Source organism: Schistocerca gregaria, chromosome 2 (assembly GCF_023897955.1).
Source record: "Schistocerca gregaria isolate iqSchGreg1 chromosome 2, iqSchGreg1.2, whole genome shotgun sequence".
Lineage (NCBI taxonomy): Eukaryota > Metazoa > Arthropoda > Insecta > Orthoptera > Acrididae > Schistocerca > Schistocerca gregaria.
In genome coordinates, this window is record NC_064921.1 from 523,112,114 (window position 1) to 523,128,312 (window position 16,199).

The following is a 16,199-nucleotide window of genomic DNA, read 5'->3' on the forward strand; positions in this document are numbered from 1 at the left end:
CGATCTCGTAAAACTTAAGGAAGACCGTAAATAATATAGACCACTGGTTTAAGTTTTAAGTTAGACTTCCGCGTGTATATGGATTTGTATACTGTTTCGATGTTTCTTTGAGGTGGCCTCGTTATCATCTGAGAAGCTTACGATAAAATACACGGAAAGAAATTCTTCACGAGTTTTTCCTTGCCCACAGAAGTTCTTTTCTAATGGAAAGAAACTTCGGTACAACGAAACAAGAGTAACTGGGAGTCCGGAGGAATTTTGTTGGCAGTGCCTTAATACACCAGAATTTCACCACGCAGTCAAGGGATCAGAACAATTAAAAGTTCTACAGCACTCTGTCCGCCGGCTCTTCCCACAGCAGGACTTGAATATACGTTCAACAAACGTCAAATAAAAGACATTAAAATGCATACATCTCCACTACACAGACAACATACGGCCAAGCTGGCCAAAAGCTATTCCACGTGTAAAACCGAAGCAACAGCAACACGTCACTGATTGGACACAAGGCTGTTATACATAAATCAAGTTAAGTTCTTAAATAATCTACCAGGCCCCTAAAATACAATTAAAATACTGACAATTAAATCCATATTTTTAAAGAAATCAGTTTGCCCAAACGCTTTTACCAAACACCCACAAGAACCTTACAATAATAGAAATACTGAGAAAATTGCTAAAGCCACGTCCTAATACAGCGACACCCCCTCCACATTTCCTTGCCCACAGAAGTTCATTCCTAATGAAAAAAAAAATCGCTACAACGAAACAAGAGTAACTGGAAGAGTAACTGCCTTAAGTCCCCAGAATTTCGTCAGGTAATCAAAGGATCAGAACAATTAAAACATCTGCAGAAGATAAAATAACTGTGCTTTCATCCTTTGAAGACCTTTGTCATGTTCTGTGTTACACTCTAAGACTAAGACGATCTGTTGTTACAGACGTTTTCTCGCAAGTAATGCCCTTTCCAAATTCAGTAATTGTGCTTTCTCGTCCGCTTTCGGCGAATTACTAACTTCTGTAGCATTGTACAGTCGCTGGTGGCTTAATATAGGTCCTGAGTTTCTTTTAGGTCTTACGGCAATAATGTACAGAGTTTCCCGACTACAAATCAGCATCTGCTAAGTTGGCCAACAGTCGGATACATTATCTCGTTTAGGGTTTTCTGTTATTTTGTAAAAATTTCGAACTATTGCCACGAGTGATTCTTCAACAAATCTACTGTCGATACATTCCAGAATGAGTTCCAGCCTACAGCTGGTATGATGCCTTTGCATCCGACAAAGATGACACACAAGAAAACAAGCTGTTTCATGACGATACACCCAGAAACTCTCAGGTTTCATCATTTTGTTTTTTCTGGAAGTCTGCTCACATACACCATCGTATCAGAATGATCGGAATACGCTCTATGGAGACTTTCACAAAGTGGGAAATTATCGTGGTCTATTGTCTCCCAGTGCTCGATATGAATAACTGTTTGGCTCCTTGCTAATGTTTTCTTGGTTTCTGTTAGATATAAGAACACCGAAGCCAAATCATTACACAAGAAGAAATCAATTTGACGAGATATGTAACAAATACTATTTTATGCAACACTGCATTGCATTCTCTCTGTAATTCCGCAATCTCGTGATCAGTTATCGTCTCAAAGCGGAAATCACAAAGAAAAAATTAAAGTCTAGAACAAATACCGGAAGAAAAAGAAGAGTTTCAAGTAAGGAGACAGGAAGAACATCCAAAATCAAAAAAGCGTATGGAGGAGCGTTATGTCCAGTAGTGTAGCCATATTCATCTATCTCACGCTGCATCGGAAGAGAAACAAACAGAGAGAGAAACACATTTTACTGACTGGTATAAAATTGTAGAAAGGACCACCTGCTGTCTCTGCAATAAAACATGTCATAACTAACTTAAATTAGAATAAAATATAAATAACTACTTCAGCAAAAATACTCCAAGCTAATAACATTAAATGTAGAGTCGGTAGTTGGACAGACAATAGAATGTTGTTCTACATTACGCCTATTAATGAAACAGATCAACCGGCTTATTAGAGGCACCAGTTTAGTGGAGTGTGGTACCTATGTAGCCACGCTAACAGCGGATAGTCACGATACGGACTTCACATGAAGAGCGACTCCTGATCTCATCTATGGATGCTTAACAGGCACAGACAAACAGACACTCTACAGCGCTCGCATATCTCGTGACTAAACCCCGGGCTCTTGGAAGATTTCATCTGGGCCTTCTACCGAATAGCCTTAACCTTTTTTTTATTTATTTGTTTATTTAACTTGACCTGATTAGAGCCACCAGGGCCTCCTTACGTCTGATCAACGTTTTACGCCTACAGTACCTTTTTACACACCATAATTACCTAAGAAATGGCAATTTTAACATGACAAATAGTATTTAAGTGATCTGTGGATCTATTTTGACAATGTGAGTAAGTAATACTGATTATGAACTAATAATGTTAATACAGACAGTACTTGTGGTACTGCTGTTGCTGCCACTGATAGTGATAATAGACACAATAATAATAATAATACATAATAGTAATAATGACAATAATAACAATAATGACTGGCAGAAATAAAAAAAATATGTTTTCAAAACAGATGCTTTCTGACAGAGCGAGTTCTGAGAAAGGAAATTTAAGGATACTGCACCAACTGAGAATAGTGGCAAATGAGAAAGATCCGGCTGAAAAGAAGGATGTACAAGGATAACGAGTGCTTACAGGGGCAATGGTAATCATTATTGTTGCTTTAGTAGCTGTGTCATTAGCTGTATTCTGAAGCTGGAGACGTTATTCATTTGTTTAACATGCTACGGGAGGTTATTCCTGAGTCTGGTTTCTGCTACTGAGAAGGACTTAGAGCAAGTGGCTGAACGATGGAGTGGGACAGAAAGGGTTTTGCTCCGATGGGAACCGGTGTTTAATGTCGAGGAGAGATGGAAACAGTGTACGTTGATAAGACAGTAGAGAAGTCAGAGGGCAAGGAAATCTCTGCATTTGTCTGCACGCAGCAAGGAATGTCCATGCACATGATTATGAAATATGATCAAAGAGTCGAACATCACAGAGATAACGAAAACAAAGACTCATAGCCAGTTCCAGGCGCCGTCAGCTTTCCTGAGAAAGACCTTCAAGAAACATCACTATAATCAATAATTGGAAGTAAAGGGGCCATGGAGAGGTGTTAATGCCTTCTTGCACTTTGCAGCTACATTATCAGTCCAATTTAGATTTTTGGTTTATTATTACTCCTAGACTGTTTATTAAAGGAGAGAAGTTGATATTTGTCCCATTTAGTATTAAAGATGGTAGCGATTCCCTTCATGCTAAATGAGCCTAGAATGACCAACCAGTAGAGCTTGGGTTTTGGGTCGGTTGAAAAATGGTTCAAATGGCTCTGATCACTATGCGACTTAACTTCTGAGGTCATCAGTGGCCTAGAACTTAGAACTAATTAAACCTAACTAACCTAAGGACATCACACACATCCATGCCCGAGGCAGGATTCGAACCTGCGACAGTAGCGGTCGCTCGGCTCCAGACTGTAGCGCCTAGAACCGCACGGCCACTCCGGCCGGCGGGTCGGTTGAGCTTTAACCCTATACCCTGCGCCCATTTTGACAGTGCACACAAGTCGGTATTGAACTTCTCCATAGCTATGTGCAGGTGCGCTGGTTTTGCATTTAGATGCGACTGGAGGTCATCAGCATACATATGGTATTTGCAGGAAAACAAAACTGATGATACATCAAATGGCTCTGAGCACTATGGGACTCAACTGCTATGGTCATCAGTCCCCTAGAACTTAGAACTACTTAAACCTAACTAACCTAAGGACATCACACACATCCATGCCCGAGGCAGGATTCGAACCTGCGACCGTAGCAGTCGCACGGTTCCGGACTGCGCGCCTAGAACCGCGAGACCACCGCGGCTGGCGATGAAACATCATTTACGGACAATGAAAAGAGTATAGGACCTAATAACCAACCCTGGGGACACCTGATACTGCCTGCCTCCATTGTGACTTTATGCTGCAGAACACGAAAGACTGCTGGCGAGACGACAGATATGAGCGAAACCTTTCCACGGTAGTTGGCGAGAAATGTAGGCTGCTAAGTTTGGCAAGTAAAATGTCGTAGTCGACAGTGACAGAGGCTTTGTTGAAGTCTAAGAAGCACTTGATAGTCGCGTCTTGTGCCTTCATGGGATGTTTCAGATCATCTGTTACCTTTTTTTAAGGCAGAAGTTGTGTTTCGACGTTTAAGGTAACCTGATTGGTATTCATCTAATAGGGTGTTTTTGGTTAGGTAGTTGTTATGTGGTTGTGGACTATATTCTAAGGCCTTGGACAGTATACACATATGTCGGTATTCAGAGTGTGCTGAGTCAACGTCGTTTTTATGTGTTGGCTTAACCAGTCCCTATTTCCACGCTTCAGGGAAAACACATGTAGTTTATGAGCGGTTGAAGATATCTGTTATAATGGGCAGTAGTGGGTCAATAACAAGCTTAATCATTTAGGCTGTGATACCATTGTGTCCAGTAGATGATGATCTAATACACATCATGGCTTTTTGACGGTACTGCACGTAACTTGCTTTAAATGGAATTTTTCGTGGCTATAGTCGTTTACCTCCAGGAAGCAATCAACGAGTCTCTGTTTTGATTGTGATTAAACTGTGAATGAAGTAATGTAAAGTTCTTTGGCTGGCACAATTCGACCAAGTGCAGCTTTTACTTTGCCTATACCAAGACCACGTAGGTTTTTCCACAGGACAGCTGGTCTGTTTCTGTTGTCGGTTAATGTACGGCAGTTTTGCGTTTCTCACAGCTTCACTGACTGTTCCGCTCCTGTTTGTAAGCAGTATGATTTTGCTAAGCAAAATTTCGATGATTGATCTAATCCTCATCTCACAATCGATGCTCATATATATGCTTACTATCTGGTTCCGATAAATTTTTAAGATCAGTCGTTGGAGTGATGCACAGAGTAACGGAATAGTCTGTTCGGGGGGATACACATATTCATAAATTTTGTCAGTTACATAGGGAAAATGTCAGAAATCAGGTTACAGATACTGTGATTGATATCAGTGTTAGATGATTTTGACAACCGCACCGTGCAAGTGTTCATAAAATCGTTACCACGTAAGTCAAAAGTAACTGGAATACAGTTTGTCAAAAAAACCAATAGAACTCGAACGGGGTGCTGTTTTATGCACTTACAGGCAGGAAGTTACTGTGCGATGCTACTGGGAAGAATGGTTCATGGCCTCACGTAAGTTAGGGGCCACCTGTACTTTGTCTTCCACATGCGCCAACTCACACAGTTTCTCAGTACCCCAGGAGACCTTTTCCACGCACTGAACTTCTAAGGCTAGGCGCAAATTGAGACACGTATAGCGCGTGTGGAGCGACGCAGCGTAGCCCGCGTTTTTGTAAAAACACAGGTTCAAATGGGACCGCGAAAAATGCGACACGACGCGACTGGGACGCGACACGCGCCTGCGCCAGGTCGCGCGGCGTTGTGGTTGAGGCACAGTTTCTCGCGCCGCGCGTCGCGCTTGCCTCGCTAACACCGTGGGAAATTTGAGGCGGGGAGCGGAAAAGTAACCCGGCCATATGCTCACATCGGAACGGCGGACATGAGCAGTGGTAGTACTTTCGTAGTATTGCCCATACGATAAATTTTGCCTTACTGTGTACTACATTTTATTGCCTTTGGGTAGTGTATCGTTTTTCGCCATTTAAACGCTCCAGCTTTCTTCGTTTGTACGTTATACTTTTCTGTTATTTATATCTGTATAGTTTTGTTTTGTTTTTCTTCTGTCAGGGAAAATGAATACTTCAGTAACTGATGAGCCATTGGCCGCTGGAATTGCATCATATGCCTCCGTGATGTTTTCAGATCGCAAGAAGGGACAGAGGGTAGTGAACAAGGAAGCAAGGAAAATTATAACATCATGTGATTAAGAATCAAGGCAGGAAAGTAAAGCAAGGTTATCTTCTTGCTATCTAGTATGCTAGAGTATCTGTACGATCTGTTACAAAAATTTAGAAAGGGATGATCTCCACAGGTGTGATCCCTTTGTGCTTCTTGTAAAAAGCGTCCAAGATCTGAAGTATACAAGTCTCACTGTGATTACTCTGATATGGATGTAATAATGTAATACGACACACTGCACTACATGCATGTGAACAACATATTTACACTGCAAGCTAGAAACAGTCGAAAAGCACTCACAACAATGTTTTAATTGGTTCACCGTGATGAGAAAAAGCATTTCAATTGTTGCATGGACATTATCAGCATTAATAAACTAATGCAATCTGGGACTCTCCGGATGGACACACCCGAAACCAAATTGATCATTTTCTTGTAGATCGGAGATGTCACACTAGTATAGAAAATGTTAGGACTTTCAGGGGAGCAGACTGCGATTCTGATCATATTCTTGTAGTTGCCAAAGTCCACCAACGGCTATATACAGCAACATCAAGGTGTCACAGTGCAGAACTTGTTAGGTTCGCCACTGACAAGCTAAATGACGAAAGCTTTAGAAGAAGGTACATGATAGAAATTTCAAATAGGTTTGATGTTCTCAGGACACACGAAGATCCAGACTAGGATGTAAATAAACAGTGGATCACTGTGAGAAATAATATCAAAGAGGCAGCGAAGGTCACAATAGGTAGAATTAAGAAGAACAGGAGGAAACCGTGGTTTGATGAGGAATGCAAAAAAATTGGTAGAGGAAAGAAGAAAAGCGCGATTAGATTGGGATAGAATGGGAGACAGAAAACGAGAGGAGTTCTTGAACTTGAGAAGGGAAGTTGGTCGTAGGCTACGAGCAAAGAAGAGGGATTATTTGAACAATCAAATTACAAAAATGGAAACAAACAGTAAAACAAAAAAACATTAGGGAACTTTACCTAGACATAAATGGGTATAGGAAGGGCTTCAAGGCTAGGACAAATGCACTTCGAGGGGATGCTGGGGGAATATTGGCAGACCCCAGTGCTATAATAAGTAAATGGAGGGCGTATTTTGAGTATCTATTAAATGCACACCAGGAAGCAGGAAATGAACAGTCGTACGAAATACATACAGCAGAGCCCCAGATACCTGAGCCAACGTTAAAGGAAGTAAGAGATGCAGTCAACAAATTGAAAAACCATAAAGCACCAGGATCAGATTGCATAACTGCAGAATTAGTTAAAAATGGGGGACAGAAATTGGTGGAAGTAGTTCACAAAGTGATAACTAAAGTATGGAACTCAGAGATGATACCTGAAGAGTGGCAGGAGTCGATTCTGATCCCAATTTTTAAGAAAGATGACAAAATGGATTGTAGTGACTATAGAAGTATATCGCTATTACCAGTATGTTCCAAAATATTCTCAAATATTCTACTAAGCAGGCTTACACCATATGCAGATGAAATTGTGGGAGGTTACCAAGACGGCTTTCAGAGGAACAGATCAACTATAGACCAAATATTCACCCTGCGTCAAATTTTGGAAAAGAAATGGGAATACAATAACCCAATCATAATCTTTTCATAGATTTTACAAAAGCATATGATTCAGTATTGCAGTCAAAATTGTACAGAATTCTTTTGGAACTTGGAATACCAAAGAAGTATGTTAGACTTATAGAAGCGAGTTTGAAAAACACAAAAGGTAGAGTACGCGTGGGGAAATTGGAGTCAGAAGAATTTGTAATAAAGAACGGTCTTAAGCAGGGAGATGCCCTGTCTCCGCTACTTTTTAATTTATTCGTAGAATATATTGTACGAATGGATGCAGATAATTCAGAGAGTGTGGAGTTAAATGGAAATATTAAGATATTAGGGTATGCACATGATTCAAATGGCTCTGAGCACTATGGGACTCAACTGCTGTGGTCATCAGTCTGCACATGATCTAAACATCATTAGCGATAGGAAAGAATCTGCAACAGCAAATGCGAATGCGTTAATCGAGGCTGGTGAAGATGTAGGTCTAAGGATAAGTGAAGACAAAACTAAATACCTGATTACTACTAGAATGCCAACAGCAGTAGATCAGGAAATGTTAAGAGTTGGAGACATGCAGTTTGAAAAAGTGAACATATTTAAATACACTCCTGGAAATTGAAATAAAAACACCATGAATTCATTGTCCCAGGAAGGGAAAACTTTATTGACACATTCCTGGGGTCAGATACATCACATGATCACACTGACAGAACCACAGGCACATAGACACAGGCAACAGAGCATGCACAATGTCGGCACTAGTACAGTGTATATCCACCTTTCGCAGCAATGCAGGCCGCTATTCTCCCATGGAGACGATCGTAGAGATGCTGGATGTAGTCCTGTGGAACGGCTTGCCATGCTATTTCCACCTGGCGCCTCAGTTGGACCAGCGTTCGTGCTGGACCTGCAGACCGCGTGAGACGACGCTTCATCCAGTCCCAAACATGCTCAATGGGGGACAGATCCGAAGATCTTGCTGGCCAGGGTAGTTGACTTACACCTTCTAGAGCACGTTGGGTGGCACGGGATACACGCGGACGTGCATTGTCCTGTTGGAACAGCAAGTTCCCTTGCCGGTCTAGGAATGGTAGAACGATGGGTTCGATGACGGTTTGGATGTACCGTGCACTATTCAGTGTCCCCTCGACGATCACCAGAGGTGTACGGCCAGTGTAGGAGATCGCTCCCCACACCATGATGCCGGGTGTTGGCCCTGTGTGCCTCGGTCGTATGCAGTCCTGATTGTGGCGCTCACCTGCACGGCGCCAAACACGCATACGACCATCATTGGCACCAAGGCAGAAGCGACTCTCATCGCTGAAGACGACACGTCTCCATTCGTCCCTCCATTCACGCCTGTCGCGACACCACTGGAGGCGGGCTGCACGATGTTGGGGCGTGAGCGGAAGACGGCCTAACGGTGTGCGGGACCGTAGCCCAGCTTCATGGAGACGGTTGCGAATGGTCCTCGCCGATACCCCAGGAGCAACAGTGTCCCTAATTTGCTGGGAAGTGGCGGTGCGGTCCCCTACGGCACTGCGTAGGATCCTACGGTCTTGGCGTGCATCCGTGCGTCGCTGCGGTCCAGTCCCAGGTCGACGGGCACGTGCACCTTCCACCGACCACTGGCGACAACATCGATGTACTGTGGAGACCTCACGCCCCACGTGTTGAGCAATTCGGCGGTACGTCCACCCGGCCTCCCGCATGCCCACTATACGCCCTCGCTCAAAGTCCGTCAACTGCACATACGGTTCACGTCCACGCTGTCGCGGCATGCTACCAGTGTTAAAGACTGCGAAGGAGCTCCGTATGCCACGGCACCACGGCAAACTGGCTGACACTGACGGCGGCGGTGCACAAATGCTGCGCAGCTAGCGCCATTCGACGGCCAACACCGCGGTTCCTGGTGTGTCCGCTGTGCCGTGCGTGTGATCATTGCTTGTACAGCCCTCTCGCAGTGTCCGGAGCAAGTATGGTGGGTCTGACACACCGGTGTCAATGTGTTCTTTTTTCCATTTCCAGGAGTGTATCTAGGCGTGGACATCACTTCGAGAAATTAGATTGAATCCGAACTGAAGAAGAGACTACGGGCGGGAAATGCGTACTACTTCTCACTGAGCCGGCCGCGGTGGTCTCGCGGTTCTAGGCGCTCAGTCCGGAACTGCGCTACTGCTACGGTCGCAGGTTCGAATCCTGCCTCGGGCATGGATGTGTGTGATGTCCTTAGGTTAGTTAGGTTTAAGTAGTTCTTAGTTCTAGGAGACTGATGACCTCAGCAGTTAAGTCCCATAGTGCTCAGAGCCATCTGAACCATTTTTTGAACATTTAATTGGCAATCACAGAGCTCAATAGCTTACGATAAACCTCATAGATTCGGTTTGCAGTAACATAAAAGAAGAAATTTCATGTTTGTTTTCATACTAGGAAGCTCTTATTACGCTAGGTGTCGATAACTCTTAAAAAATTACAGTCACTTGAGTGAAATAAATAATAAAGGAAGTATAAGTAGCAATATATCGCCATAGATAAGAAAGTTCCGTGTGTTTAAAAATTGGCAAAATACTCTCCTCCTTGTGTGCTATCATTTGCCAAACTTTAGTTTCGATGTCTCGAGCGGTTTAGGAGATACGAGAGATGTTGCGAGTATTTGATTCTCGCGGGCGTGAGATCGGAAGTGAGCGCGCTACATGGGATCAATTTTCTCGAGATCGGAAGCAGATAGAGATCTCCTCCCAAGTCAAAACAAACATTCAGCATGTTAGCTAAATTTCATACGCAGCAACATATGGTGCAATACGCACCAAACTCAGAATCATAGCGACCCCTAATTTTCGTTGCAAACTTTTTGAGTTTTGCGTAGTGTATTGCTAAAATGTGTACATCACAATAAGAATGGTCATTAGCGAGGTGATGGGCACTTAGTCACGTATCTGACATATAACTCTACTAGTAAGGCAAAAATCATACATTTTTAGAGAATAGTTTCTGTAAAATCGTTAAGGAAGATAAGATCTTGCGCGCGCTTCGGTTCAGTCAGCGCAGTGCGTCGCCAGTCGGCGCGTGCGAAGTATGGTGAACGCGTCGCAACATGCGCTGGACTCGGGTGACCCGTGTGGCACGTGCGTGTCGCGCTGTAGTGTCACGTCACACGTGCTATACGCGTCTCAATTTGCGCCTAGCCTAACCGCGGTTTTTTCACCTTCAGAATAATTTATGTACCCTGTGACACGTCCTTGGTACTTGTGATCTCCAAAAAGAATTGAGAAGCTATCAGAACTCCGATCCAAATCACTGAGAAACGATATTGCGCCGGCTTGTATGGCCGAGCGACCTAGCGATGTAGCGAGACAGTGGACTTGTATTTGGGAGGATGGTGGTTCAAATCCTCATCCAGCCATTCAGTTTTCTGCGATTTCTTTTCTTAATCGCTTAAAACAAATGTCTAACCGATTGGTTTGGAAGGACAGGGACAATTTCCTGCCTGTTCCCCTTCCCCTTTCCGAGCTGGGCCTCCGCCTCTACTGACCTCTTCATTGACGGGACGTTGAAGCCTCATCTTTCTTCATTTATTTTTTATCTTACGAGGAAAAAATCTACAGACAACAGTTAACAGATAGAACTGAACATCTTTTACGTTGCATATAAAAGAATATACTTCACATGACGAATTTTTCTGAAGAGAGTCTGGAATTAAGAAAGGGGAAGCTGAAGTAGAAGTCTATATTTTTAATTAGGAGGGTAATAAATACCGGAAATATTTAGGTCATACGACACCAAGATATCTAATACTCTTCGAATGTTGACTAAACAGTCTGAACTCCAGTGAATAAAAAAAAAAAAAAGCACTCTGTCTGCAGGCCACAAGTGGCCCATCGGGCACCAGCCACCCTCTGGCACGTGGCGGAGGGTACCTTGTACCATTATTAGTCATATTCTTTCCTGCCCCACTCGCAAATAGAGCGACGGAAAAAGGACTATCTATATGTCTCTGCGCGAGCCCTTACGCGATGTGTATTCTGAAGTGCAAATGAACAGTTAGAGCGCATACAGAATCTGTATGCGCTGTAACTGTTCATTTGTACTTCACAATACATATAAATTTCTCACATGGTTTTTGTATTTTTGGAAGTACAGTTTTGATTATCTGGCACGATGATTTGAAAATGGGTCATCGAGTAAATAAAAAAAAGTGAAATTTGCAGCTTTGGTTAGTTTTTCGTTGTACTGATTAATATAAATTATTGACTTGCAATTATTGAAGCGAGCTGGAAGTTCGTAAATACTAGCTACAGTATATGGATGTAAACGATCAGCAAACTGTGGTAAATAATTAATTACAGGAACATGAGCAGTGATACAAAAGCAAATGAGTAAGAAATGTTTACGTTTCAGCTGCTTTTAAATCTCACTTTAAGGTAAATTTTTTAGCACATCGCTACCACTACCGATAAGATTTTGGGCTATTCTCTACCTTTCCGCTTGTCGTTCTCCAGTCATTCTAACTGCTTTTCTCTCTCAGTACGTTTGAATGTGTCTTAGATTCTCATTGTGCCACCAATTTTCCCTATCTCTCATCTTAGCTTTTGGCAAGATGATCGGCCCAGTGCGATTTAGGTGACTTTGACCTTTCTAGAACGCTGTCGAGGTTTGTGACACACTGTAAGTCAGTTGGCCATCCCTTATCTTTGTCCGTAAAGCCCTTCACATACTTCTCTGGGTAGTCTTCGGTTTTTCAAGGTGAACTCATTCATTGTCCATATCTCACACCTGTAGGTCAACACTGGGAAAACTCTTTGGCAGAAGCTGTTTTCTATAGACTTACGGGCATCTTGGGTCTGACTAATTGATGTTACCCAATAGCTTACCATCGTATTTTGTTGCGACGGAAGATTTCAGGTCGCATATTACCCTCTATATTTTACGAGTTGTTCAAGGTAGACGTACTCTTTACATTTTCCAGAGCCATATTGTCACTGTAAACATCTCCCCACGCGGTCCATTTGTTGTACATTATATTAACTTTCGAAATGTTCAAGATGAGGATAAATGACCTGGATTTGGATACAACAGCTGTAACAACTGGAGTTCTTCATTGTCGTTAGCTAATAACCCAAAACCGTCCTGAATTCTCAAATTGTTGAGCTTTTTTCTGTCGACTCTTATTCCCCTATTATCCCAGTTCACATAGAGCAAAGTTATAACAGCTCTTGTGAGATGTAATCATCAAATCAGAGAACTCCTTCTACGTGGATGTCTTTCGCCCGTTCGCTGATTCTAAAAGAGGCTGAGGATGTTACATAACCTGTCTAGAGACTATGCTGGTATAAGGTTCGAAAGACGAAAATATAACAGACTGAATCTAATGCCTTTTCACAATTGACAGATGTTACACAGAACCTATAAGCCGATTCGGAACCCACTTGCTCTATGGCCTGAGCTAAAGCAAGAATGGTTACGACGAACATAGTGAAAAGTTCATACATTACACAGCGAAGACTGATACAGCAGTACTTTCAGATTTTGTGGATACTTCCTATTTATGCTTGTATAATTATATATTTCTTGATAGAGGACTAGATTGAGTGACAGCATTTGAGCTGATTGTTATTTAATTTCCCGAACCACAAGATTAATAATATCAAAAGAGGTCATTGTAGTCAGGGACCGTTCCCATTCTCACACTGTCTATTGCAAACAGCCCTTCAGTGAAAGTATTTGTTAAACTCTGACAGCATCATACATTTTCTCGTATCGGTTGCTATAGTAGTCTCTGACGAAGTTCAGCATTCTTCCCTCCTTAATACTACGAGTGTTACCTCCCTTCGTTCTTTTGCCTGCTTTTAAAAATCTACACCCAGTTGTCTTTTAGTTTGTCTTCTTCTCTAGTTTCGTCCTTATAAAGGCTGCATTGTACTTATAAATATTACATTTCATTTGTTTACTCACTTGCAGAGTTCAAAATACTCTAACTTCGTCATGACTTCAATTTTTCGTTTTCCTTATTTGTTTTAATATTACCTCTCGCGAGTCGAGTCCTTTCATACAGGTCATCTGACAGAGCCTCCCAGCTTGTTTTGTTTACTTAACGACTGAGAACTTTGTAGAAATATTGCGCTCTCACGATAAAAATTTTGTATGTCATGGCAAATATAAAAGTAAAGTGATTAAATAAGCGATTGATCCTCGGTTCGAGTCAGAAGTGTAAGTACTGTAGACGATTCAGTTCCACAAGGGCAGATGGTGGGAAAGGAAGGAATGCCGCTAAGTAGAGAAGAGATCTTCCTATATACAGTTCCGGTTAGCTGTTAGTCGACAGATGTATTGGAAGGCTTCTCTGAAATCTACCGTCCGTTCAATCGCTGCACATCCTCTAATTCACCTTCAAATCTGACACTGCTAGCCGAACAGCATAGCAGAAATATCCGTTCCCAACACTTGAAAATACCACTATGTAACAAAATCATTTTTTTAAATCATTATCTAGATCAGGAACCTGACTTTGAAAAGACCTTCCTCAAAATGTCAGATGAATTAAATCAGTATTTCTCTTCACACCCTTGTCTACAGCTGCAGCCAATCGCTCCCTCCGTCCACCTCCATGATCTTGTCTACAGAGTTTTGTCACTGCCTCTTTAACCTTCTCCTCTCTCATCATCCCGTCTCTGAAGTTATTAAAGACGAAAAGTGCTAAGTCAATTAGTGTTATTGCTATTCTCAATGCACCTATTGAGCACAGCCACATGCCAGCCTCTAGAGAACAATACATGAAAATAACTGGAATGAACAATAAAAAACATCTTCTAACCCAGCAAGAAAATTACCACATGCAAAAAAAAGCAACGTAGAAAAAAAAATCCTGTTGAACGATAAATTAATATAAGAAGCAAATCATTGTTTACATTAATAGATAAAATAGTAGAACAACACTCCAAGAGATTATGAACAGACGTTAGTTTTCGGCATATTCATCATTAGGTTGGCAACATGCATATAAACAAACGAAATAGATACACCCAAAATTGAACACACAGTAGTTACGACAATCTTCGGTGAAATATTACAACTAGGGACAGAAGAATAACAGTGTTCTACAACAGTTGGCACAAAGAACATGAAAATTGTGAAGAAAACAGTTCATGGTGTGGAAATGTGATCACGTTTCGTAAGTGAACTTATAGCGCGACCTCCATCATGTGATCAGATTAGGAGAAACGCAGATGGCAGCCAAAAACTCGAATAACTGTTAGCAATCATTTATTTACGTAAACAGTAAGACGTGAAATATTTTATAATCTACAAATAACGCGTATCTAAACAAAACCGAGTCGTTCTAGATTCAACTGAAGGCGCCTTAAAGTAAAATACGAAACGTGTCTCGAATAAATAAAATACATTGCAGCAAGAAAAAGGCATATTTTATTTACAAAATGAATATTATTATTTATATTGGTAATTATTATCAACCTCATAGTGATATGTACGTAGACCTACATAGCTTCGCATAAGTAGACATTTTTTATCCAAGTAAGAGAGAATCTGAGGGCCTTATACTGGTCCACCTAAATATACCGATAAATAAATACACTCCTGGAAATTGAAATAAGAACACCGTGAATTCATTGTCCCAGGAAGGGGAAACTTTATTGACACATTCCTGTGGTCAGTGTAGAAAATGAACTCTCAAATCTTAGGCAGTACGCTTTGACACAAGAAATAGCACTCGCTGAAGAATAATGGCGGCTGGATAGTACAACTACAAGAAAGAAGCGACTGGATGAAAACCTGGCAGAAGGAATTTCCACAAGCGCACAAATACATGGCAGCCAAATATGGAAATTCTTATCGCAACACGTTTTTACCAAAATTTGTTTGAGAGATGCACAGTCTGAGACCAAGAAGAAATTAGTTTGTAAGGCCACCGCATTACAGAAGAACCTATGAGAGTAAGTTATGGAAAAGAGGAGCAAGGCCAAGTGGTGCGTCTGAGGGAGACTGTTGATCGCTTGGAGTCTGGATGAAGAATACTTGGAGAGCGTAATTCGGTTGGAGGCTTGGACACAAGCTGATCAACTGGAGTACTGGAGGAGACAAGACGCCTCATCAGCTATTGCTGTTCACAGAGGGTAGCTTTGCCATCATCTGCTTCTGCAGTCCAGTCGACACTCTACCACTGATGGCGTCGCGGCTCTACACTAACAGATGACTCGATATCTGACTCACCTCACCGTGGGCGTGGGGACAGAGAGGTCTGCTCTTGCCAGCTTGACGTTCATCCGTCCCCGGCGATAATTTTCTGTTTTTCTAAAGCGTCATCCCACCATAGGCCACAACTTATAATACCACATAATATCTTCTATAGTTGTCTAGGCAAAGTGCCATAGGAGTACACTGGTGGGCAAAACTTAAGGACGAAAGCAATTTTCTCATGATGTGTCACTGCGAGCTAACTTAGTTCGATTAAACTTGGAACATACATAGAAATAAATGTTGCAATATAGTACAGAACATATCTGAACGAAATGATACTTTAATTCAGGCAATAATTACACTGAAGTCACCGCGATTCATGGTGGTCTTCTGGACATTAGAAGGAACAAGACAATGTTCCTTGGCGCATTATGTGTTCACAGCTCTTGCCACATGAG

The 16,199-nt window shown here is 42.0% G+C and overlaps 1 protein-coding gene across 1 annotated transcript in view; it reads right to left on the reverse strand.

The window, feature by feature from the left end:
• The window catches only part of LOC126335867 (uncharacterized), a 96,026-nt gene extending 80,199 nt beyond the window's left edge, over positions 1-15,827 (reverse strand). Inside the window, exon 1 of the mRNA XM_049999340.1 lies at positions 15,775-15,827. Within this exon, the coding sequence (XP_049855297.1) occupies positions 15,775-15,827 (53 nt within the window). The remainder of the gene's footprint in view (positions 1-15,774) is intronic.
• Between the last annotated feature and the right edge of the window lie 372 nt (positions 15,828-16,199).